At 37.8% G+C, this 24,174-nt stretch overlaps 1 protein-coding gene and 1 long non-coding RNA gene across 3 annotated transcripts; both read right to left on the reverse strand.

Annotated features, from left to right (window-relative positions):
- Positions 1 to 14,043: 14,043 nt before the first annotated feature.
- LOC116927902 lies at positions 14,044 to 17,711 on the reverse strand. Of its 2 annotated transcripts, XM_045176429.1 has the most exons (6): positions 17,417 to 17,711; positions 17,079 to 17,351; positions 16,530 to 16,866; positions 16,044 to 16,465; positions 15,207 to 15,974; positions 14,044 to 15,147 (listed from the first exon to the last, which is right to left on the reverse strand). In XM_045176429.1, the coding sequence occupies exons 1-6, from the start codon at positions 17,594 to 17,596 to the stop codon at positions 14,089 to 14,091; spliced, it is 3,039 nt and encodes a 1,012-aa protein (XP_045032364.1). In that variant the 5' UTR covers positions 17,597 to 17,711; the 3' UTR covers positions 14,044 to 14,088. The 2 variants fall into 2 exon arrangements, with proteins under 2 accessions (XP_045032364.1, XP_032790834.2); XM_032934943.2 differs by lacking the exons at positions 17,079 to 17,351; positions 17,417 to 17,711 and having other exon boundaries at positions 16,044 to 16,288; positions 16,349 to 16,465; positions 16,530 to 16,992.
- A 3,935-nt stretch (positions 17,712 to 21,646) lies between these two features.
- On the reverse strand, positions 21,647 to 22,580 carry LOC116933155. The gene is made up of 3 exons (XR_006648757.1): positions 22,401 to 22,580; positions 22,001 to 22,328; positions 21,647 to 21,912 (listed from the first exon to the last, which is right to left on the reverse strand). It is a non-coding gene; the product is annotated as an uncharacterized LOC116933155 (long non-coding RNA).
- Between the last annotated feature and the right edge of the window lie 1,594 nt (positions 22,581 to 24,174).

The raw sequence follows: 24,174 nt of genomic DNA on the forward strand, positions 1-24,174 counted from the left end.
GCACGTCTCAAAGAACTCGTCCGCCAGACATCACGCAAACCAATCAAATTAACTTTCAATATGTCTATTTAAGTGTCGTCCGGTGAACTTTTAAACATATAACGTCAGCACGGTTATATATACGCACGCAATGCTATAGGTTGTATATATACGAGTGATGTATAGCTACTGCTGAATCTGAAAATTATATTTAAACTCACTATATACGCAAGACGGTTGATTATACGCGGGAATAATCGTCAAGGTTATATACACTCACTGACTTGTAAAGGCCTAACGTAGCCTATAAATAGAACTATACATTACAATTTTTTAGCTTGGAATTCTATATCGCATTAAAGTTACATCATTTCCTAGATTAAACTATATTACGTGGATGCCGAACGAATTTCACTATGAAAAATCTGCAAATACAAGATGAGACAACATTTCGTCTAAAGAGTTTCAACTTTCATCCTTTATTCAAATCGCAGACAATGCGTTTTACATCTAGTATACACAACACATATATAGGTCGGTGCTTTACGTGCATATATACTGTATACTACATACCTATATAATATACCATAAATAAATACAGCCATTAAAAAAACAAAAAAAGCATTTGCACTGTGAATTCCGTTTTACTGATGAAACACCATTTAGAAATGGAAGAATAAGTTCCATGTAGCGCGTCTTTTAACCGTCACTCGTCAGATTGAACATGACGAGCAAAACGTATATAGATGTACACATATAGGCTTATCTACCTATTGAAGATGTTGACGTATATACCACGTCTGTGTGTGTATGAACACTTTCCAATAGTCACTCACAGCACACATAAGAGATCTGGAATCAAAAGGAATGTAATCTAATCGTTTATATACATATATAGTATATACATAGGATTAAAAAAAAAAAAAAAATTGAAAGAAAAAAAAAAGAAAAAGAAAGTTGGTTGTTATATATAGAGAGAGAACTGATCATTTCAGGCAGCACCAAAGAGAAATAGCGCAAAACTCGTTGCTTGATCAATGCCAACAAAGTAAGGCCTATTTGAGTTCAGTGGAACTGAATGTGATTGCTTTCGACTATACAAATCTGTGTAGACCTACGTATGTATATACACATATACTGTAGCCTATACACAGCTTTGGCTCTCTTTTTTGGGCGGAGAATAAAAAAAACCAAAAAAACATGCTGTTTGAGGCCGAGACAAAATAGGAAAGCGAACGACGAAAAGGGCAGGAAATATAAAGACCAGCATGCATACAGATGTGTAGACTGTAAAAGCCTTGCAGTGTAAGGCCTAAGTGAATAGTCTGTCGCATTTATTCAACTTTTTCTAGATGGGAGATGAAGACCCTCTATTTATTTTGATTTTTTTTCTTCTTCTTTCCCTTCATCTGTCTCTGCTGTGCTCTTTGCTGTTGGCCCAGAGCTATACATCTATATACTGCTGGCGTTGCGTGGAACTCTTCTGGACAACGCCTAGAGGTAATAAAAGATGCGACCGAAATGTTCTTGAAGTTTATATACTGTGCGTAATAGACTACATCGTCAATCTTAAAAATGATTAAAAGAGCGTATATTATACACAGCAGCAGGTATATATAGAAACGTTTTAGAAGCTTCACTTTCATTTGGACGTATATAATAAACGGAAAAGCAGCACATCAAAAATACGAAATTGCGCATACATGGGTTCGATGCTAGTTATATCGAGCACGTTGCATATCAGGCTTATATGCGTTTCTTATATGAAGTTCACACCACAATATACGGAACGAAGTTTATGGGAACAGCAGCCAACTTTCGACAATGTTATCAATTCCTGATGTTCCTCCATCGCGTATTAAAGACCACCAAATTATACGGTAACCATATATATACGTCATAAAATGGGTAGCTAACACATACGTCAATAATATTTGTTGTCTGCTTATACTTGAATTTCATAGATTTCGAAGAAAATTGATCGGATTATGAAGGAGTCGCTATGCACGGGTGGGAGTTCTCCAAGGCTTTGCTATGGAAAACTGATTCAATTCCCAATCATAATAAAATTTAAAGAATAAAATAAAATAGTCTACCGGATATGTTAGGCTATAGACCTATAATATTACAGAGTGACATATTTACAGAATTTCGCTGTCTGCATGTCGACAATTAGTATAGAAAACTAAGAAACGTGACTTAGGTGAACAAGCAGTCAGTTAGAAAGAAAGTGGAAAAAAAAATGGACGAAAACATAAAAAGAAAAGGGAAGGGAAAATATATATAAACAAGGTCTTCCCGCTTTTCCTGATGCTAACGCATCCGTGTACATCAAGACAGTTAGTTGGACGTATTGCCCTGGAGACCGCTACAGCGCCATCGTATATATATAAACTTGTAGAAACATAGCCTATATAATACAAGAGAGGGGCATGCAGCCTCAGCGTGCATTCGTTGTTAGGCCTACAGCAATGCAGCCGCATACGTATATGAAACCCATATGGAATAGGGACGTGAGTGGTCGGTTGGCACGCCATTAACCAATAAAGCCATTATTTTTCTGGCCGTATAATTCTAAATATATACATCTATAGTCAGGGTTTAATCCACACACACACACGCGCGTCCAAAAGGTATTCCACTTGCTGCTTTTGCTGGCTATATAAGTGTAGTATTAAATACATATATACGCCAACAGGCAAGTTGCTGTTTGTATTAGACATTTATAGACAATAACGTCTGCCTCTGCCTATATATCGTACGTCCTGGAACCGTATTCTTGTTATGAAAGGAACTCTTTTGCTTTTATATTTGCTTGCGTATATTCTCTCTCTATATATAAAAGGTGCTGGGACGCTTTGTGCTGAGGACAGATTTCCTGTTCTCAGTCTAAACCTGGCGGTGAATCAAATACTATATGGTCACTTTCTGAGAACCGTATTGTTTTATATACCATCGAAAACGTATAGTGAAAATATTACTTGAGCTATATTATGTATATATATACTCGATAAAGTTATATTACGTATATGTGTCTATATATATTACAAGTATTCCCTTCTCCCTTCCCCCCCTTTTTAAAAAATCTTATTACAACAGCTTTATAGAAGCAACAGTGTTTCAGGTAATTTAAAAATGCTATACAGCAAAGTAATATATAATAGAAGGTTTCAACTCTGACGAAAAAGCCAATGTGATGGGTTCCTGGGCACCGTGTAGATATGAGATTATATATCGAATTTGTATATGGGATAATGTTACGGAAATCTGTGTTCCTCGTCAACGTGTCGTAAAGCACTGTTGATGGCAAACGAGTTTTGTATTTATTGATAGATAAATTGGATAAGGAGAATTTAGTTTTTGGAGACGGGACCAATATATTTATTAGTTCCCGCTGTTGTATTTTATATATATTAGGACAGGTGAATTCCATCGCTTTATACTGGAATCCCTGGTCCAACTCGAATATGTAAAAACCCAACGGTATACATATCTATAATACATTTCATCAGACAAAGGGTTTACAAAATTTCTGTCCCAAAATATCCATTTTGCTCGCTATAGGATTCTCAGCCCTTTCTATGTAACTTGCTGCTTGGTAATTCTTAGAATAGTTTTGCCGTGAAAAAAAAAAATTATAATAAATAAATCGAATGGGGAAAGCCGGGAATATGATGGAAACGGGACATGCTTAGGGCAAATCGCGTATTTATTTATATGTATTTTTTGAAATCCCAATAAAGGAATTTGCAATAATGTGTATAGTCTAAGCCTTAAGAAAACTGGTCCAGTGAGGTTCTTTCGCAAAAGCTCATATACAGACAATAGCATCAAAAATGTTATATATCGCTATCATCCAATCAAAATGTTTGCAGCCAACGCACCCACAAAGAAATGATGCGGGAATGCAGAGAATAGCCTATATATGGGCAGGAAATCTTTATACACGATTGAGTAACCGCCCTGTTGCCAAACGCAAAACTCAATGAAAACAAACAAACAAGGAAATGAGCTATACATCCAATCAAATCATCAAAGGGAAGCCAAAAACTATAGCCGCGCTTAATCGAAACATATTCGCCACACAATCAGCCCAACGCTTCCCCGGCAATCTGTTCAAATCCTATATATATAGAATCATACATAGGTCTATCTATAGGCCTACTATATGTAAATTATACATGATCCAAGTATAAACGAAACTCGTGCTGGTTCAGTAATATACTATTATATCTGTCTGATGCGATAATCTTTCCATGCAAATCCTGAAACATATAGGCAATTCATCATTTTATGCATGTTGTCACATCACACACACAAAAATCGAAATCAAAATCAAAAACAAATGAAAAAAAAAAGGGAATTGTTCGTTGCGGAAAGCCGCGGTGATGCCATGCGCATGATACTGAATAAAACCGGGCCATCTTTTTGCGCGTGTTCCTGTCGGAATCGATGATCAGCGTGTCTAATGCCTTTGAAAGACTCTTGTCTTTATATCTTTCTTGACAAAGCTAGCGGTATATGCAGGGCGTGGTGCGCTTTCGTGCATTCTATATGTTGGCGCAAAACGTGGCAATTCATGCATTTGGATGCCACAACTCGTCGACCAACAACTCGATTTCAAGGCGAAATGTTTCACATCGTCAGCAGTTGTCCGAGTTGTGAATATTCAACGACGCATCGTGTGACGCACTTGATGTCCACTCTGATTTTTCCTCAATAACTCCATGCCACAATGTATATCCTATATGTATATGCGACCTAAAGACTCCGGACAGGGCCAATGATGCATGCGCTATTATGACAAGAGATTATATAGTATACAGCTATAAAATCGCGATGCGTATATAATGAATGCCTCCTACGTAATACGGATAATATAAAAAGCTTTTTTCTTTTTTCCATATTACGGAATTAATGCTGACAGTCTATTGTCATTTGCATACACCAAACAATTTTTGGCAGTTCAGACTCCCAACTGATGATCTTTTCAGATATATTGTATATACAGGACTATATTAAAAATGACCGTATATATTTTACGCAACCCCCTGCTATGCATAAATAGGCCTATACACGGATTTGCCTTTATCAGGTATATATTATTGAAAGCCGGTAGCAATTTGATTTTATCTTAGACATCAACAAACATACAGCCAACATTGCATTGGCTTTATTCTGCTGTTTTATATGAGCGCACTGTGGCCAGGTTTAGCCTATATATTTATGCCTGTCTATATATAGTGTAAAAATAGCAATTTCAATGACAACAAAGGTTGAATTAGTTAACGGCTTTACCGGCAAATTTTGCCATAATTACATGCATGTTTGTCTCCCCTTCATTGAGCTTCGCGTGCTGAGTTATATACAAAAGTCCGCATATACTTAATAGATCGGCGATTGTTTGCTCGTCCAAGGGTCGATGCCAATTCTTAGAAGATTCGAAGCAATGAAAAAAAGGCATAATAATCAAAGCGTAATAAATTTGTACGATTAATCTTTTGCAGTTTATTTTTTCCGGTTCAGCAGCCCGTTTAGGGGGGGAGAGGGGGGATGCTTGAGTTAGTCTGAAAAGGTTGTTGAGGCCTGCCAGGGCTGTGGCATCATTTCCTCAATGATTTTTTTCTTTGTTGCTATTGACTAACGTGCCCAGATAAAGAGGGAAACCCGGAAAGAAAAAACAAATTTTGAAGCATAAACAAAAAATGCAAAAAATATATAGTAATTCATGCTGTCGTTCTATGGACTAAAAATAGGCTCAATGAATAAGTTTGCATTTGCAATGAGTATAAATTCAAAAAGCACATGCAAAAAACAAACAAAAAGTTGTTGCTATTTTTCAGTTTTTGTTTTTGTTTTCTTCTACCGATTTGCATGCAGCGTCCACCTATATATATATATAGACCCAACGCTGGTATAGTATACGGATCAACAACAACAGCTATACGAAAAATGTGATAATGATCTCTATACAAAAGCTCTAAAAAAAAAAAAAAAAATGTTTGTTTCCTGGCGCGGAAATAAAAAGAAGCAAAAGCTGACTGGAGTATATCGGCTAGTCTTTATAGGTTATACATCAACGGGAAGGTTGCAATTTCTAAAATGATCTGAAATCCATCCGGCCGACGCGTGCGCTTCACCGACTCGGAAGGAACAAACATTCCATTAGTCACGCACTGACGTCTTCTCGGCCCCATTGACGCGATCTTTTATTTTTTATTTTTATTTTTTTGCCCGTCTCTAGCAAACAGCCGCTCAGCCGCCAACCCTTGCGTATATATATGACCCTGGACTTTGATGGTATAGACATAGACAGCAGGCCTATATAGATTTCAAAAAAAAATCTATACATAGTCTACATAGTTTAAGATAGATGGAACTGCGGTCCAACGTTCATTCATAGACAAAACTTCGATGTGCCACCCTGTTTTCTAGAGAGAGTTTTGGCGTAGACGAGGATGGTCTATACCACAATATTATTTTCAAGAGTTCGATCCCAAACATACATAGAATAGCTGTACCCACGTATATACCATTATCTTGCCGGCCTATATATTGGTAGCCTATATTTTAAAAAAAGAAAGTTTTGGCTTGTGGTAGGCTATGTATAATGACCATCGTGCGAGAACAACATCTTATCATTCACCCTCTTCCTTGTTGCAGATGGATGAACTGAAGCATTAATCTCCCGCGGCTTCATGACACCGGCGCACAGCAGCATATAATATAGTCATCAACGATTGCATTCTAAAACGGATCAAAATGCAGAAGGAATGCTAAACAATAACTCGACAGCGATCGCTGTTTTGCGCTGCTCTATATAATATTTCATCTGCTCGAGAGAAAACGTTTCTAATAACGAAGAAGAATCTGAGAGATGGTTCACGAATCTCGAGTACGGGGGGGCTATTCTTCTGAGAAAAAGTGTGCAGGTATATATAAAAATAGAGAGGGCCTAATGTTTAATCTAGATGAACTATAGGCTAAATGATTCCAGGAAAAAACTTTTGTTTCGTTTATAGTCCACAGAGAATACAGCACTTCTTATGAATTTAATCTATGTATTATAGTCCTAATATAGTATAGGCCCTATATAAAGTCAAATGCTGTGAGCTTGATCCTTGGCGATTCACTAATTAAAATGAAATCATTGGAATTATTACAGCCAGGTAATTAAATTGTTGAATCGTTCAATTGGCACTGTATATTATATATATACTTGTGGCAGTTGTATTCATCGTTTTTCTCAAAGAACTATTATACGCGTTTGACGATGAACGTTGATGTTTGCGCGTGTTCAGCATAATACACATCCATATATAGAATTGCTTTGTTGAATGAAATGTAGCCTATATAAGCTAGCAGAATTGTAGACTAAATGACAGCCTCACTTTGAATAATTGATATCAACAAAACTGTTAGTCTGGCGACTATATAAAGGGGGCAGAACATTTGCATATTTCGGGAGCCTATATAATATAAGTAATAATATACTCTCATGCTTGATTGGAGTGCCGTACTTCCGTTGCCAACCATTTCTCTCTTTCCCGCTGCTAGTTTCTAATATTATTATTCAAGAAGGGGGAGAAAGGCAAACAAGGGGAGGCGGAATTCCACACCCCACCCCCTCCTGCCTGTTATGAAATGTTCAAAGAGAGACAAAACCCAAAAGATTTCCATATACGTCGGTTGGTTCAATCTTCTTGGTATGTATTACGTATAACTTCCTGTTTTTGAAGTTGCTTCATTTTTTTCTATACTTTAGGCTATATAGTCTACTTGCGCCGCCCACTGTTTTTCGAAAGCTCGGCTACCGCGTATATAAATATCACATGGAGTTCTTATAGACGTGATTACAATTGTGCTGATGTTCACTCACGAATAATTAAAAAAAAGAATCGTCATGTCATGCCTTGTGCATCAGTGGCACACAGAGGAACGAATGATCAGCAAACGTCTTGCGTGGCTATTATGTTATTCTTAAAAATATGCCTCCGCACCGAGACTCAAAGTAGATAGCTTCATGCAGGTTATATAAAGTTATATTATAAATGGCAGCCAGACATCAACGAAGACTATAGAGAGAAAAAGAAAAAAAAAAAAATCTTGTTATTCCCTGCTGTGCTGGCCAATGCAGTTAAGAAATTATTATTACTGCCTATCTACAGTTATATACTTAATAATGGTGAGCCATTACCGTTTGATAATTCATTATACGTAGGCTATACAGTATAGGCTAGATAGAGCGATAAAGGCTCAGTTGAGTTGTATATGAGGCATTCGTCTTAAAGCTTTGGATCTCGTCACATGTCGCACGGAATATGGCCACACGTCAGCCTTGACGAAGACTGTGTCTAGGGCTATATACAAAACCAGTTGCCGCGGAAACTATATGGTTACAGGACTGTGAACGCAGCCGCGACAGACATCTGCTATTGAAAAAAGACCTCAATATGGTAATGCACTGCTCAGCAATTCATCTGTTCAAGTATTAGACGACCTAATGAGCTAATTTTTAACTAACTGATGGGATTAGATAAGGGCCTTGTATTTCAGATCAATATTACAGCGGCCAAACAAAGGTATACAAACAAAAGGTGAACGACAAATGAGATGCGAATCAAAAATGCATATAGTTATATCTGATCTTGCATTGTATTGACCCGCTTCCTACATAAACGAAAAAGAGTGAACTATAAAACAACAAAAACAGCAAGGTTTCTTTTGTCCTCACGTTTATAATGCCGAGGCAGCTTGATTATAGCGGACACAGAAAATTCAGTTGAATGTGAACGAATTCCTATATACTTTATCTATATACTAGGCTATATGGAAGTTCGCGGAAGTTTGTTACAGAAACGGAAAAAAAACAATTGAGGTTCCACCAACGTTTTCTTTTTCTTTCTGGTATATAAGTAAAGTATTTGTATACAGTTATATACAATAGATTTCCACACTGACAACTTTATGATTTAGATTGACACGCGCTGTTATATAAGGGTGGCATTTTTGTCGTTGAATCGGCGATAGAAGCCTCTTTAAGTGCTAATATATACTTTTTCAGCATCTGCTCGCAGACAACACAAATGAATGCTGGGGCCAAGCGTTGCTTATTGTCAAACGACCGAGTTACGTTGACGCTTTATATATATATGCGCTGTGCGATTCGATTGCTTTCGCGACGATATATACGAGAAGAATCAACTTAAAGGCGCCGATGTATACGTGACTAGCTTATTCTGATGTTACTTTTGGGAATCGTGAACGGCGCACCAAATGTTGTTGGACGAGGCCGTTAAAGAAAACACAGGAAAAGAAAAGCAAAAACAAACGTTCGCTTTCTGCGGCCATTACAATTAATCCGTATATATACTGTATAGGCTCTTCAAACTTATTGAGCTCCTTATATGAAAGAAGTTAACCAGCACCAATCGAAATGGTTTCCACAGCAAATATACTCTTGTAGCCTATAACCTATATTTATATGTTCGTGGGGAGTTTGGTTTGTGCAGCAGCACTCGAGTTTCGAATTTGCAGTGAAAACCATTGAATAAAATTAAGAATCCTTAATCATTTAATGCAGAATTTGTGACGAATATCAGCACCTGCTGCGGTTGATGGAAGCCAATCGACGAACAATATTTCCGTTACGTGCAAATCACATAATACTGATGCATCATGATTACTGTTTTTGTCTAAATCAGGCTTACACTAGGTTTCTCCATGCTCGTAAATGACAAATCAAATTATCTTAAATATGCACGCAGTTCCTGCAGCCTTGCAACTTAGATTTTATAGTTATCAGACCTATTTTTTAAATCATCAGTGACATGATAGGCGTTGGTGCAACGCAAAATAACTGTTACCCTAATGTTCTAATTCAATAGAATTGATTAGCTGCATTACGTTAACAAGTTTAAAATGTTTTATTGCACGTCGTACGTCCTTAATTGTCTAGCCGTTTACCAGCGAAGGCCAGAAAGGCAATTTGAAGATGGTATACAGACGAATGAGTCTCGCGAGGATTGCCTGTATAAATGTGCACAGTTGTGCACGAATGTGATCACGTCACAAGGCTTGTTGCTTTTGTCTTTGTATAAATCTTGGAACAAGTGTAATCGATTGTCCTTGTGATAAGAATATCAAGTGGGCCATACATTGCGTTGATAAAGCCAAGGTTTTCACCAAAAACATTGCATCCTTCTTACATCTGTCAGCATTCCGAGTCCTATACAAATTGGGTGCTGTGTGTGAGACAAAGCACCATTTAGACCTACCTGATTATGAACGATGTTTGCAGACGACGACCTCATTTCACAGACAAGCGAATAATTCTAAATGCTTTGTCCACATTAGTTCGATTAGACGTTGTGGTTTCACCCTTTTTAAGTGAAAAATTAATTTGAACTAAAGATTTTTACTTATATATACTGTATATATATATATTACTGTTTAGCCTATTCATTTTCTTTATAGGCTATATGACATTTCAGATTAAACGGTGTCAGAACTTCCTCGTATAGAATATCAGCCTTCATATATCCCAAATGAAAATACTATAATGCACAGCAAACGACGTCTTTTTGATATATCATCCAAATGCTGAGCAAATCTAAAATTTCCTACTTTCCACTCACTTCGTTATTGCGTAGACCTATAGATATATTGAAACCTTATAAAGTTATAAGCAGATAGCGAACATTGTGGATAACAAAAATAGCTTTACAGAACAAGGATTGGAAAATCGCTCAATGTGTGCAAGACGAGCAACGCAGTTTTACTATTTTGAATGACAGTCGTAGGCGGATTGTGTATTATATTAATTTATGAGAACAACTGTTGCCGTAATATCATTCCACTCTTCAGATTTTTAGACTACGGAATATACATTACAATCCAGAAATATGAACCGAGTTGATCCAACCAGCTGTCAAGTCAAATCTCTTGTCTCATGTTCTTGTCACCGCTGCCTCCCTGTCACGGTGTGCTAGTCTGGGTCTAGGTCTACTTATATATCTTTTATATAGCCGACGTTCACGAAGAGGATAATAGTGCACTTCTCGGTTAAGAAACCGAGAAGTGTGTGCGACTGGAGACAACATCTGCTCCGGTTTCTCCCTCTCCAATCACGACGAATTTGCTCCGGCCTCCAACTTCGACCGATTTCCAAGAACAAAAAAATGACCACAGGTTGAAGGATTTCGAGTTTTGATGCAGCAAGATAAAAGGTGAAAATGAACAGTTGCACTTCAAGTCAGAGGTATAAAACTGTAGGAAAAGCGCGGGCAACACAATTATGTCCCATTTAAAAAATTTTTTAATTGATTGTTCTGTTCAGCACCCGACCGACTTGAAGAAAGAATTGTGAATAATCAACAAATCGAGAAAAAATATTATCTTCAAGTTTAGCCTATTTTTTTTTTAAATATACAATTTAGTATGGACAGATATGCTGCTGCGCGTTTCCATGATTGATTTAAAAAAGGAAAAAAAAATATGAAGGCCCTTGCCTTATAATCGTGTTCTTGTCCAACCTGACAAATTCCCTTGCTTTAGGAATTTTCCTTAAAAAAAAAAGACAGCACGCCCTCAGCTGTTAAAATTATTCGGACATCATCTGTCTCTTTCTCATGTTAACATATAGGATGCCATACTGAATGAGGAAAAGAAGGGAATAAAGAGGTAGCCTTATTTGCTTCCGTAATCTAGCCTATATAGCTGTACACTTATACGGTGATCCAGGCTCTTTCTTCTGGCTAACGTTTCCGGATTAACATATAGCTATTTTGCCAACTGGGTGCTAGTCAGGCTACATACTACGAAAAGCTCCATTTGTTTTTTTTTTTTTAGTTTGTTGACACTTCTTTCGTTTGCTTTCAGCTCGTTACTTTTAGGTTGCAGTGCCATGCTTACTCTTCGTTTGTTGATTCAGTTGCTATAGTCTCCATCGGCTACCACCTGGTTGCCCAGAAATCGTCACACAGAAAAGATATTTGCCTTGTCTTATCTTCAAGTCGGTGTTGTCTTTGAAAAAAAGTATCTTTTAACCCATTTGTGATTTTTTCTATTTGATTCTTTCATTTATGATAACAGATAGTTTCCCGATATTAGGGGTTCTATCAAAACTCTATTCCCTTGTGCCCATCCCCAACCGAATTTCCCGATAGGGATTCTATCAAAACTCTTTGGTCTATACCCAACATTTTCCCGATAGGGATTCTATCAAAACTCTATTTCGTTACCATACCCCAAATGGATTTCGACCAACTTTGTTCCGAGACTTTCCTCCCGAGATGGCGCCATATTCACGGAGGTATCGGCACTTTTACACGTTTTTTTTTTACCATCGATGCTGTGACGCGGAAATTGGTATCTTCGTGTAGAAGACATAGCCTAATTATACCGTGCAACGTCGAGGTTCCATGATTATCGGCTGAACGATGAAGGAATGGGGAGCAATCTAACCGGCCGACTCGAGTTGCGGTAGTTTTTGTTTTCACGATAGATGGTGTTTTCGGGCAAAACTATAAATAAAAGCCGCGAACTTAGTTTTGAAGGCGTGGCTTCGAGAGGCTACTCTTATTCTAAAAGCCGTGGAATTTCTCATCTCTTATCATAAAATAAATATACATTGTTTGTTTCTACTTTCTAGGGCTCGGCCCTGCGGTGATCAGGTAGCTTTTTCGGTGATCGGGTAGCTAATTTTGATTTTCGGTGTGAATCTGACAGATCGCAGATCGTCCATTTTCTTACCCATGGGTAAACAGATCCAAACCGGTTCCAAAGAAAAAAAGGACCCACCTAGAACCAGTTCCTAGACCCGGTTCTAAGACCCTCTTCTAAGAAAAAGTTCCCAAACCCGGTTCTAAAAACCGGTTTCCCCGGTTTTTTACCCGTTTACCCGGACTGTTCACCCATTTACCCGGACATTTTACCCAACTTCTTTTAAGCCGCCATCTCAAAAAATGGCGGCGGATCTAACCGATCGCACCGCAGAAACGCACCGGAACCGATCTGTTTCTGGAGGACCCGAACCAATCCGATCTCAACACATAGATCATTTTTCGGGTAGATCAGATCGGTTTACCCGATCTCGGCCAATCGGGGCCGAGCCCTAATTGTTTCTAGCAAATAAAAAGGGATAAGGTTTGTGCTACTCTTTGGGATATCAATGTATTTATTTTCCCTAAATAATTTCTCATCTCTTATCACTTATCATAAAATAAATATATGTTGTTTCTAGTAAATAAAAATGGTCGTGCCTATTGCCCCTCAACTCCAGATGGCACTAGTTACAGGGAAGGGTCGGCCTTCTGACTTCTTTTTCTTTTTTTTATTATGTAATACCTTCGTCCTTCGTGTAGTCTGATATTCACGGTCGATACTGATATTTACGTTTTTTTCCTTACTTATTTTATTGAGGTAAAATCTTTCAGTGGGTACTAATTGCAAATGCATTCTTTTCTTCAGAGACGTGCGTGTCACAAGATGATGCTTTTTTGGTATGATTTTGTTTTTTGAGATAGTTTTATATGATTAATGTCATTTGAAATGACATTGATGACGAATATAATACCTAAAGCACGATATAATAGTAAGGTACACTATCACCTATCCCAAAATCGGCGGGTGTTAACAAAGTGGTTATGTGTTATATTCCCGATTTTTGGGACCAAAATCAAAATGATGGTGCAATTTGGTAATCTTTTATTTATGTTTTAAATTATCCCTATTTTGAAAAATTGCGCCATTTGCGGCGTTGCCTAATTCTTTTTGTTTTTTATTTCAAAGCAGAAGCATACCGTATACGGTGTCAGCCAGTATCAAAAACGTCTAATCCGGGGGGTTGGCAACTCAATATCTGGGTGTACGAGGATTCAGAATCTTAAAGATTCTCGAGATTCTGTAAGATCCTAGGGATTCTGTAAGATCCTAGGGATTCTGTAAGATCCTAGGGATTCTGTAAAATTCTAGGGATTCTATCAGATTCTGAAGATTCTATCAAATTCGAAAGATTCTGAAAATTTAAAATAAGATTCTAATGCCTTTTAAATATAATCTTTCTTGTCCTCAAGGGGTTTATTGGGTTCCAATCATTAACACATAGCATTAAGAAGGCAACAGCTCGTTGACAAATGAATATAGATCACTAATTATGTGGCGAAGAAGAAACAACCGGGAATTGCTGGGATCTATAGTTGGTGGCGGAATACTACAAACATATGTCTCGCAGGGGTGGAAACCATGGGACGAGACTATAATGTCCTTTAATTCAGACTGGATCTCCTTCTTGGTTGAATTCCACACGACTTCATACCAAATGCATAAAGCGCCTAAATTATTTTGATCACCATCATACGCCCATTCCAAAACCCGTTTTCCTAATTCTTTTTTACTCCCAACTCGTAGAGAAAAAGACAAAACCCTACCCAACAGGAATTTATTAGGCAAAGGACAGTCTTCATCTGTTTTGAAAATACACCAATCACCGATCCTGACAATTCTTTTTTCTACGGTCTTTACAATAAGATGCTGTCGTTGTACATAAGGTGAAGTAGCCCGAACTCGATAAGTTCTATCGTTGCTAAGTCGACGAACCCCGTGTTCCAAAAACCAAATAATGGCACTCTTTTTGACCACTCTCAATCGACTGTTTTTGTCAGCAATTTTGACAAATGGAGTTAACTCCAAAGGGACAGATAAAGGATCAAGAGTTTTTTTGTTTGTTTTACTAGCACTCAAGCGATTTGTGAAGTCCGTAAATTCAGCATCAAAAAGTAGATTTAACATCTCGATGTCTTGGCGATCCCTTTCGTCTAATTGATCGTCGATTTCACTTACGCCTTCAATGTCAGGCTCATCACAATCGTCGACTATCGGACCGGCAATGTTTTCCAATTCAGACAAAGTTGACGTTACAGCTAGACGGGGGTCGTATTTGAAACATTCGCTGTCAGCGGCATTCACCAACACTCCCAACTGATTGAGTTCAGACTTTGCCTCTTGCAATGCACGTTTGATTATTGATACAATTTGGCTCTTCGATGGGTGTTCCACATCCTCCATGGCACGTTTAGTCCCACCACACCGTTCTAGTTGCGCAATATGCCTTGGGTAGATGATGCCATGCGTATCCCCTTCCGCCGTTGCAATCAAATTTGCATCTACCTAAATAATTGTAAACAAATTATTGATTATTTCAACTGAAAAAATTAAAATATTTTTACCTTCCATCCGCGACTCGTTATAACCTCTCCGACAGTGAAAATTGTTTGAGTACTTCCTACAGGAGTAAATGACCTTAAGGCTTTAAAGTACGATTCACATTGTTGGCTGCCAAAACACCAAGGCAAAAAAATTTCTGTCATCTTGGCCTCCTGTAGTCTCAGTTCAGTTAGGACTAATGAATGAGCGTTCAGCTCCAAGCACTGATACGCATTGCTGGTGAAAAAATGCTTGGCCAATGGATAAGCTTGGTCACACATCATCCAATATCTCCAGTAACGAACGGAAAATACTGCAAACCAGAGGCGAAAAATTCGTTCTAAAGGAGACATTTGCTTATCAAGGAAACTGGTGGTGGCATATTCCATCAGTTTTAAATAAAAAATTGTTCCCTCGGAACCTGGAACATGTTTTTTGAGAAGCTCGTGGAGACCAGGTCGAATGAGTCTTGAAACGGCGTCATAATTCATTTTATCTTCGGGAAGAAGATCACGCTCTTGTAAAAGGTGTTGGTCTTTGGTCACCAGCCCACAAAGGGTCTCCAAATTTTCGCGACATGCGATTTTGTTGCCAAATGGCATAGGCCTGTGGTCCTTTAAAAGCCGAGTACGCATTTTGGCACCCTCGTGAATTGTGTCCTGAACGGGAATTGGTGCATCCTTTGCAATGGTAGCCACAAACCAAGGGCAAGTGTTGCCTGGGAAAACTTTGTCAGCATTGTTGCGTTGTACATAGCCCAATTGTAGCATTACTCGCATAGATTTTAATTCCTGGAAAATAATAATACACGAAATAGTTAGTAATAATATCACGTTTTATTAATGGTAATTAATTATTACCCTAGAGTCTCCATCGGCACTGTAGGTTAACACACTGATGCCTTTCTCTTTCAGCAATGACACGATCGTGTCTAGTCTGTTTTTCACGTCTGTTGCCGTGAACGAGTTATCGCTACCGAATGAGCAGATTCTCATGGGTGGAATTCCGTCACCCAACGGTTGGGCCATTACAACAATAATCACGGTCGCCCTTTTATAAGTTGAAAACATTCGGACGGCATCGAGGGTGTTTTTCATCACAGAATCTTCCCAATTAGGGAGTCCGTTAGATTTTAACGGTAAACTGAATCCATATATTGAATTACTTGTACTGTTGTATTCTCTCTTTCCCACAATCGCTGTTGCGTCCTCGCTCAAGGATACCACCATTGGTAGCTTGTGTGAAAGTAGGTAGTCTACAAGACCATTGACGTTAACACATCCTTAAAAAAAATATTAGTTAGATTTACGGATAAAAATTTAGATTTATTATATAAAACAGCTTACCTTCTGGGACAAACGTTTGAAATTTGGCAAGTCTTTCCCCCATCGTTCGAGGGGACGGGAATACTCCTTTAAAATTAGCGTGAAAAATTTCATACATACGCCTTCCTCCAAGAATGTACGTGTTGAGGCAGAAGTTGTTTAAGCCCTCGTCCATATATCTGTAACCCTTCGCCTTTTTCTTGCTATGTGAGATTGACTGTTGCAGCATTTTCTTCAAAAGGGACCCGGCTTCTTCACTGGTGGGCGAATTATTGGCAATCGCCTTTAAACTACGATATTTTTCACAGAGAGCAAGAAGCTGGTTAGATAAAATCACGTTTGTTTTTGCAAGTTGACTAAATTGATCAATTGCGTCAAAATACATTTCGATTGTTCTTTGAGATACGTCTGACGCTGAGTTGCACAACTTTATTTTTCTTCTGATTTCCCGTGAATTCCAATTCTTGCTGATGGAGCCATACGGGGAAGGTCCATCAGCAATTAAAAATCCTTTCGAGAGCCTTTCTTCGAATTTTGTTGTCCACGAGAAGTTTTTATATCAGTCTTTTTTTTTTTCGAGGGTGGTTCAATCTCAGTTTCAATCGTTTCAATCTCATCTGACGGATCCATAGTCTGCATGGGCTGCATAGGGGTGATCTCGGCGGGGATCTCAGCGCTATCTAGCAGGTCTACTTCTTCAATATAACTGGAACCTTCTGCACTATCCATTGAGGTATTTTTGGTGTTCTCTCCAGTTTGTTGTTGTGTCGCAAATCTCTCCATAAGAAGTTTGCTGCCTTTTCCACGTCCTTGACTGTTTTCTTTCGTTTTGTTGTGCATATTCTGAAATTTATAAAACAACATAACTCTTGTGTTAAAAGCAGCTTACTAATCAATGTAATACTTACCGAAAGATGACGTGTAACATTAGAAATTCTAAATTGTCCACTTTGTTCATTCAATGAAATGTTGATTTTGACTTTACATTGTCCACAGTTAACGAAGCCTTTTGATTCATCAAAAGTCCATTTAGTTTTGTCAAAGTTGATTTCTTCATGCTTTTCAAGCCACTCGGTAAGAATTGTCATGAGGGACTTCTTTGATTGAGTAAATTTCTCATTTCCTTGTATCTGTGGTTCAGTCAGTATGGAAGTTTCAGCCAGTGTTTTTTTAGCTTCTTTTAGTGAATTTTGAGCAACATTTCTTAACACAGTCTTTTTGTGTTGAAAGATTGGAGGTTGTGGAAGAGTCAACGTTGGCAGTGTTTGTCCTTCGATAAGTTTCTGGCTGACTTCAACTGCAGCTTGTATGGAATCATTGTCACCAAGTGTGAAAGTGAAATTTTCAGGTTTATTCCAATACAAAGGTCCAAATTGAGGGGTGTTCCTAAACGGCGGAAGCGGAATGGCGGATTGGCGGAACCTAAACGGCGGAATCAAGGCGGAATAGACATTTTTTTGGTTTGCCCGTTCCGCCAACTAGCCTGCTCCTTGTATACCTATGCCAGGTCTAAATGGCGGAACGGATTGGCGGAATAAGTTCGCAGAACACTACAGTGGCGTATGTATTTTAAATACGTATGTAAATCATGTACAACTAAACAAATAATGGTAAAATACATAAAATAAAGAGAGTAAAATTGTTCATTATTTTAACTTCAGCTTCAAAGAAATGGAATGCCATGTACTAACTACTGAATAACTGAACTAGCACTTTAGCACAATTAAACTGATTTAGTCTCCAAGGTCAGTTGCTGAACCCCAAACCCCATTAAACCATTGAAGGTTAGTCATCAGCAACGTTTCACCCTCACAGTGTGCTTTCCTATACGGCTTAGTTAAAAAATGGCTAACCCATTTTCTGATGTGATGGATTTATTTGAAGACGAATCAGTTCCAGTGCTAAGTGAAGTGCCATTCGATGACAAGAACTGCGGTATGACTGAAAGGTTTCGCACGGTAGTGGGCTGCATTAATTGTAAGAGGTGGTATCATCCCAAGTGCGAAATTATTCCACCGGATGTTCTGAATGAAAAACGCGCAGTGTGGCGTTGTTCCAAGTTCGCTAATTAACGGAAAATATATGTAATTTATTTGCCCGGAAACGTGTTTTATAAAGAAATATAACTCTTTTTTAACTTACAAAATTTAACTATACCAGTTTTTTATTTCTTACATTATAATCAATTAAATATCCCTATAGAAATCGTTAAATATAGGATCAAAAGTAAAGTAATGTGGGTATTCCGCCGTTCCGCCAATTAGGCGTATTCCGCCGCCATATTTTGATACCCATTCCGCCTACTATTCCGCCATTTAGGTTCCGCCAATCCGCCATTCCGCTTCCGCCGTTTAGGAACACCCCAAATTGAGACATCTTTTGCTCTTTAGATAATTCATTTGTGAGGGTTTCATCAGCAAAAAGAGTTCGAATGAAGTTTTCAATGCTACTTATTTTATCTTCAGTAATTTTCGATATAGCTCGAAAAGAAATATAGCCAGAAGTTTTTAATATGAAGACAACATGTGGGGCCAAATCAGCTCCATATGTTTCAAGGATGGAAAAGATGTTTTTGTTGGGAACCATTGACATTTTAAATAATGGATTTGATATCATTGATAGCTTTTTCCATTTATGAGCAGACGACATAGTGCGCGGATTCTGAAGATTTTTATGGGATTCTATAAGATTCTGGTGATTCTAAGGGATTCTACGAGATTCTGAAAATTCTAGGGATTCTGTGAGGTTTTGAAGATTCTGGCGAGATTCTGGCCAGGGTGTACGAGGATTCTGGGAGTTGCCAACCCCCCGGTCTAATCCACAGAGTCTGTCTGTCTCCCGCTCTCTCCCACTCACAGCCACTGCCTCACTGGTCGAGTCATACAATACAAAACAGGATGTTGAAAACTAGGCAACGCCGCAAACGGCGCAATTTTTCAAAGTTGCCTGTGCAATGTTTTGTCGATAGCGATGCCATATGTGTAGAGCCTCTGATTGCGATGCTGGATATCAGTGTTCAATTCTTGATAATAATATTCTTTTACAATTCCTGATAAGTAATTGTAAAATAAAAGGTATCTTTACAACATTCTTCGTTTGAATATGCTGGGAATGTTAATTACATTAAAAAGAAGGGAATTACTATTTTTAAAATTATTTAATAAACAAGAAAAGCACATATTTCTTAGTGAAAATTTGTTTTATGTATGAAAGAGAATTTCTCATAAAGTAACCACAATCATTCATTACCTCATCTAGAATCGACAACCAATCTCCATCATCGCAGTCAGAAACGCTACCCCTACGCCATTGACAACGACGTAAATATTCACAGGCAGCTGGAACATAAGCTTAATTGTTTCGGTAAGCAACATTAACAAGCCCAAGCCCTAAATTTCCAACTATCGTTTTAAAAAAACCCACCACCCTGGGGGGTTGAAAAATGTCCCGACCTGTTACTTGCCTTGAAGCGTAATAACTTAATGGATTAAAAAAAGGTCTAGACTTACCCAACCCTGCCCTGTCGTGTCCACCCCGTCTACCCTCCCCCTTGAAGAAAAACAAACAAAAAACCCGTTATCCCACCAATAAGTGGCTTTAAAAAATTAAATCGGTGTTCAGATTTTTGTGCAGATGCCTTTTCCGGGTTTCTTGCTTGCTCTTGGAATTCCAAGAGAAAACCAAGGGCAGTATCCTAATATCTCTAACTTTTAGATAGAAACTTATAATTAGCATTGAAAGATTTGTCTCAATTAGACGAATTTAACTATACCTAGTTTATGGGGGTGCAAATGATGTCTTGAGGTAGTAAATCCACTTTGAAAATATTCATTTACCGTAGCTTCCCCACGCGTCTGGGGGGGAAATACCCGCGTCGTCCTTGTCCCTTGTCAAATTTGGGGTCGACTCCATGTATTAGCTCAAAATACCCAAAAATCGTCAAAATCGCAAATTTTCCTGAACAATCGAAAGCGTTCTGGATGTTTCTGGATGTTTGAAAAGTCACGATTTTGGTCAAATCCGACTTTTGGCTAAAAACATGTCTTTCCAACCCCAACTTATGAGTGGTTTTATTGGAACTCTTCAGCTGAAAAAAAGAAAGTTTTTTACAGAAAAACTAAAACAGAGGCACTCCAACATAAAGACAGCTCTGATCATGGCACTGAAAAATGCTTTGTATGTATGTACCATTTCGAATATCTGGTTGTCACACCATAGAAGTTTTATCGGCATGACAGTACACTGGTTGGGTGATGATCTTAACCGAAGAAGCGCTTGTCTGGCAATCCGCCGCTTAAAAGGATTTCATACTTACGGCATAATTGCAAAAGCAATCAATGACATTCATTTTGAATTCAAATTTCAAAGAAAGTAAGCGTCAAAATAACCTATAACGGTCCAATTTTCTCAAGGCGTTCAGAGTATTTGGCCCAACTACGAATGAGCAAGAAGCTTCCGAATTTTAAGAAGATTTTGAAGAAGCATTCTATGAAGAACACGATTTGTTTGTTTACATCGACATTGGCGAAATTCTTTTGAGCCATGAACAGTCACATTCAGAAGATATTGAACACGATTCAAATTTAGCTGAAAATATAAACATCGATGAAAATAAAAAATAAAAGACCAAATTACCACCTCACATGAGGTGTCCTTGTCATATGCTCAATCTCATAGCAACAACTGACATCCACAAGATATAAAACGTGTTGTTTAAAAGGATGAAAAAGACAATTGATTCTAAATTACAGAAGATTTGGAACAAACAAGCCAGAAGTGCCTTAGAATTAGACTATATAAAAGAAAAAATATGCATGCTCTTCATTCTACACAACGCAACGCACTGGAATTTATACACTGTTAAAAAAACGGGTTGATTTTCGGATTTCAAAACTCCAAAGGACGTGTCCGCCAATTAGGCTTTTGATACGCCTAAAAAAATTTTAAGAAATTGCGCCCTAAAATCGGACAAGGGAAATACCTAAAAACGGTCATAAGTAAACCTAATGAAGTTCAAATAAATCCCTGATAACAGTCCCAACAAAACCTTTAGTCGACATTAAGGCTATTGAATACTGGGTCGTAGCCAAAGCAATTTTTTGCTTAAAAATTTAGCTAATTAAAAGGAGTATTTCACATAAGTCAGCAAATTCTATATTGATTCAACAAAGACAACACAGACAACATAAAAAGTCTTGCAAAATTTGTAATTGTACAGCTTGCAAGTTGAGCAAAACACTCAGTGTGTGTGCACCCAGAATCTTCTAAGCTGGCTATTGCTCGAGAGAGTACAGCTAAAATTTTCTTGTTGACAAATTCTTTTGTTGCTTCCATCACAGTCTTCAAGTCCACTTGGTAAAATTTTCTCTCATGTGAGAGGTTCAGAAGATAAAGGCCAGAATCACTACAAAGATAAAAAATAAACTCATTAGCTGATGACAAGTAGGTATTCAACCTACATATAAAATTTGAAAGAGAGGTTAAACACTTACTGCTGATTGTTTGGAGGATACAAATCTTCGATGAGAGAATTGGCTGATGTGTGTGATGAACACTCAAACTGCAGGTCGCTGTTAACACTTTGTTAACACTTGGTACTTCCAGAGCTGGAATCACTGCTGCAGCTTCATTGTTGAAGAATAAAACATGATGACGGCTTAGGTGTTTTCTTAGAACACTTTCGGTCCAAAATTGTTTTCTCGCACTCAAAGCAAGGGGCCTTGAAATCTGCATCCCCTCTGTGTACCACTCTGTAGTGAGAAAGCATTTGTTGCTTCGTTCTTGTTTGTGCATTGCAAACAATTACAGCATATGAGATTTCTAAATTGAAATAATATTAGTAAATATATAAGTAAAAAAACGTATAATATCAATAAATAACATAATACGTACCAAAAGCATAATCCATATTAGAAATATAAGTCTGAGCTGTCAAACTCAAAAGTATACTAAACAGTTTGCCAGTGTACGGAAAACAAAGGATAATTAAAGTCCTTTTTCGGATTGGCAACTCTGACTACATTTTAAATTTCCAATAAGACTTTAAAAGTCCTTGTTTAGTGTGATGTATTTTTAATAAAACTATAAAATTCTTTTTTTAGATTAAAAACCCACAAGCCTTTAAAACGTTGATTTTCCGGTCAAAACCCGATTTAAGACATGTTAAAAAGGCGATTTTAGGAAAGATTTTTAACAGTGTACTATGACGCCATGAAATACATCAATCGTTTAATAGCGACAAAAACTGTGAATTGAGTGATGTTTTCAAACATTTCAAAGTTATCCCGCTGACTAATCGAGAAGAAGAATTTATTGGTGAATTTGTGAGAATTATGCATCTTTTCACCCAAGCGTTAAATGTACTACAAAATGAAGAAGAGATGAACATTGGCTGCGTTCTACCAATAATGAATCTCCTAAAAAAACAATGAAGAAGTTTTCCAATGAGCAAACAATTATCCACTGCCAGCCTCTGCTTGATGCAGTTTTGATATCCATTGAGACAAGATTCTCACACATGATGCGAAATAACAACCTTAAAATTGCCGCAATGTCAGACCCAAATTTTAAATTAGTTTGGGTCGAACAGGAAGACTTAAACGATAATATAACCCTACTGAAAGGAGTGACACGGCGATTGAAGTTGAAGTCAAACTCAAATCTCTCTGAGTAAGTCTTATACATTACACTTATCATTCATGTCTTCACGAATCTCATAGTATTTTATTGCTTTGGCCCGTAAACTAATCAATACTGTATATATTTTAGATCTGTAGTTGAAGTTCCCGATAATGCTAAATTACAAAATAACAAATTGCGATTTTTGGATGGATATAAAATAGACAATTCTTTGGAAATTGACGAGGTGGACAGTTATTTTGCCGATTCAAATGGGGATATCACAACGTTGAATCGTTTTCCCACTATTAAAAGGATTTTTCAGTATGGAGGCTTTAGTTGAAATTGTTCATTGAACATTGATTAATTTCTTATTTTTTTCTCATAGAGAGTAAAATATGTCATCATCAGCCGCTTGTGAGCGGCTATTCAGTACGGCTGGCTTGATGTTTACGCCAAAGCGATGCAACCTTTCCGACCCAAATTTCTGAATGCTAGTTTTTTAAAACTAAATCGCGTTTGCGATTTAAAGTCGAACACCGATCTCCAGCATCACATTCAGAAAGGCTACACTTACGCCATTTACAACGACGCAAACATTCACAGGCAGCTGAAACATAAGCTAAATTGTTTCGGTAAGCAACATTACCAAGCTCAAGCCCTTAATTTTCAACTGTCGTTTAAAAAAACACACCACCCTGGGGGTTGCAAAAATGTCCTGGCCTGTAACTTGCCTTAAAGCGTAATACCTTGAGGCATTTTTTTTTAATGTCTAGACTTACCCGATGTATGCAGGATACTGTACAGTATCCTGCACGAAAATCCAAACACCGATTTAATTTTTTAAAGCCACCTATTGGCAAGGTAGTGGTTTTTTTTTTTTTTTTTAAGGGGGAGGGTAGACGGGGTGATGGACACGTCAGGGCAGGGTTGGGTAAGTCTAGACATAAAAAAAAGTGCCTTATGGTATTACGCTTTAAGGCAAGTTACAGGTCGGGACATTTTTGCAACCCCCAGGGTGGTGTTATTTTTAAAACGACAGTTGGAA

Source organism: Daphnia magna, linkage group LG7 (assembly GCF_020631705.1).
Source record: "Daphnia magna isolate NIES linkage group LG7, ASM2063170v1.1, whole genome shotgun sequence".
NCBI classification, from domain to species: Eukaryota; Metazoa; Arthropoda; class Branchiopoda; order Diplostraca; family Daphniidae; genus Daphnia; species Daphnia magna.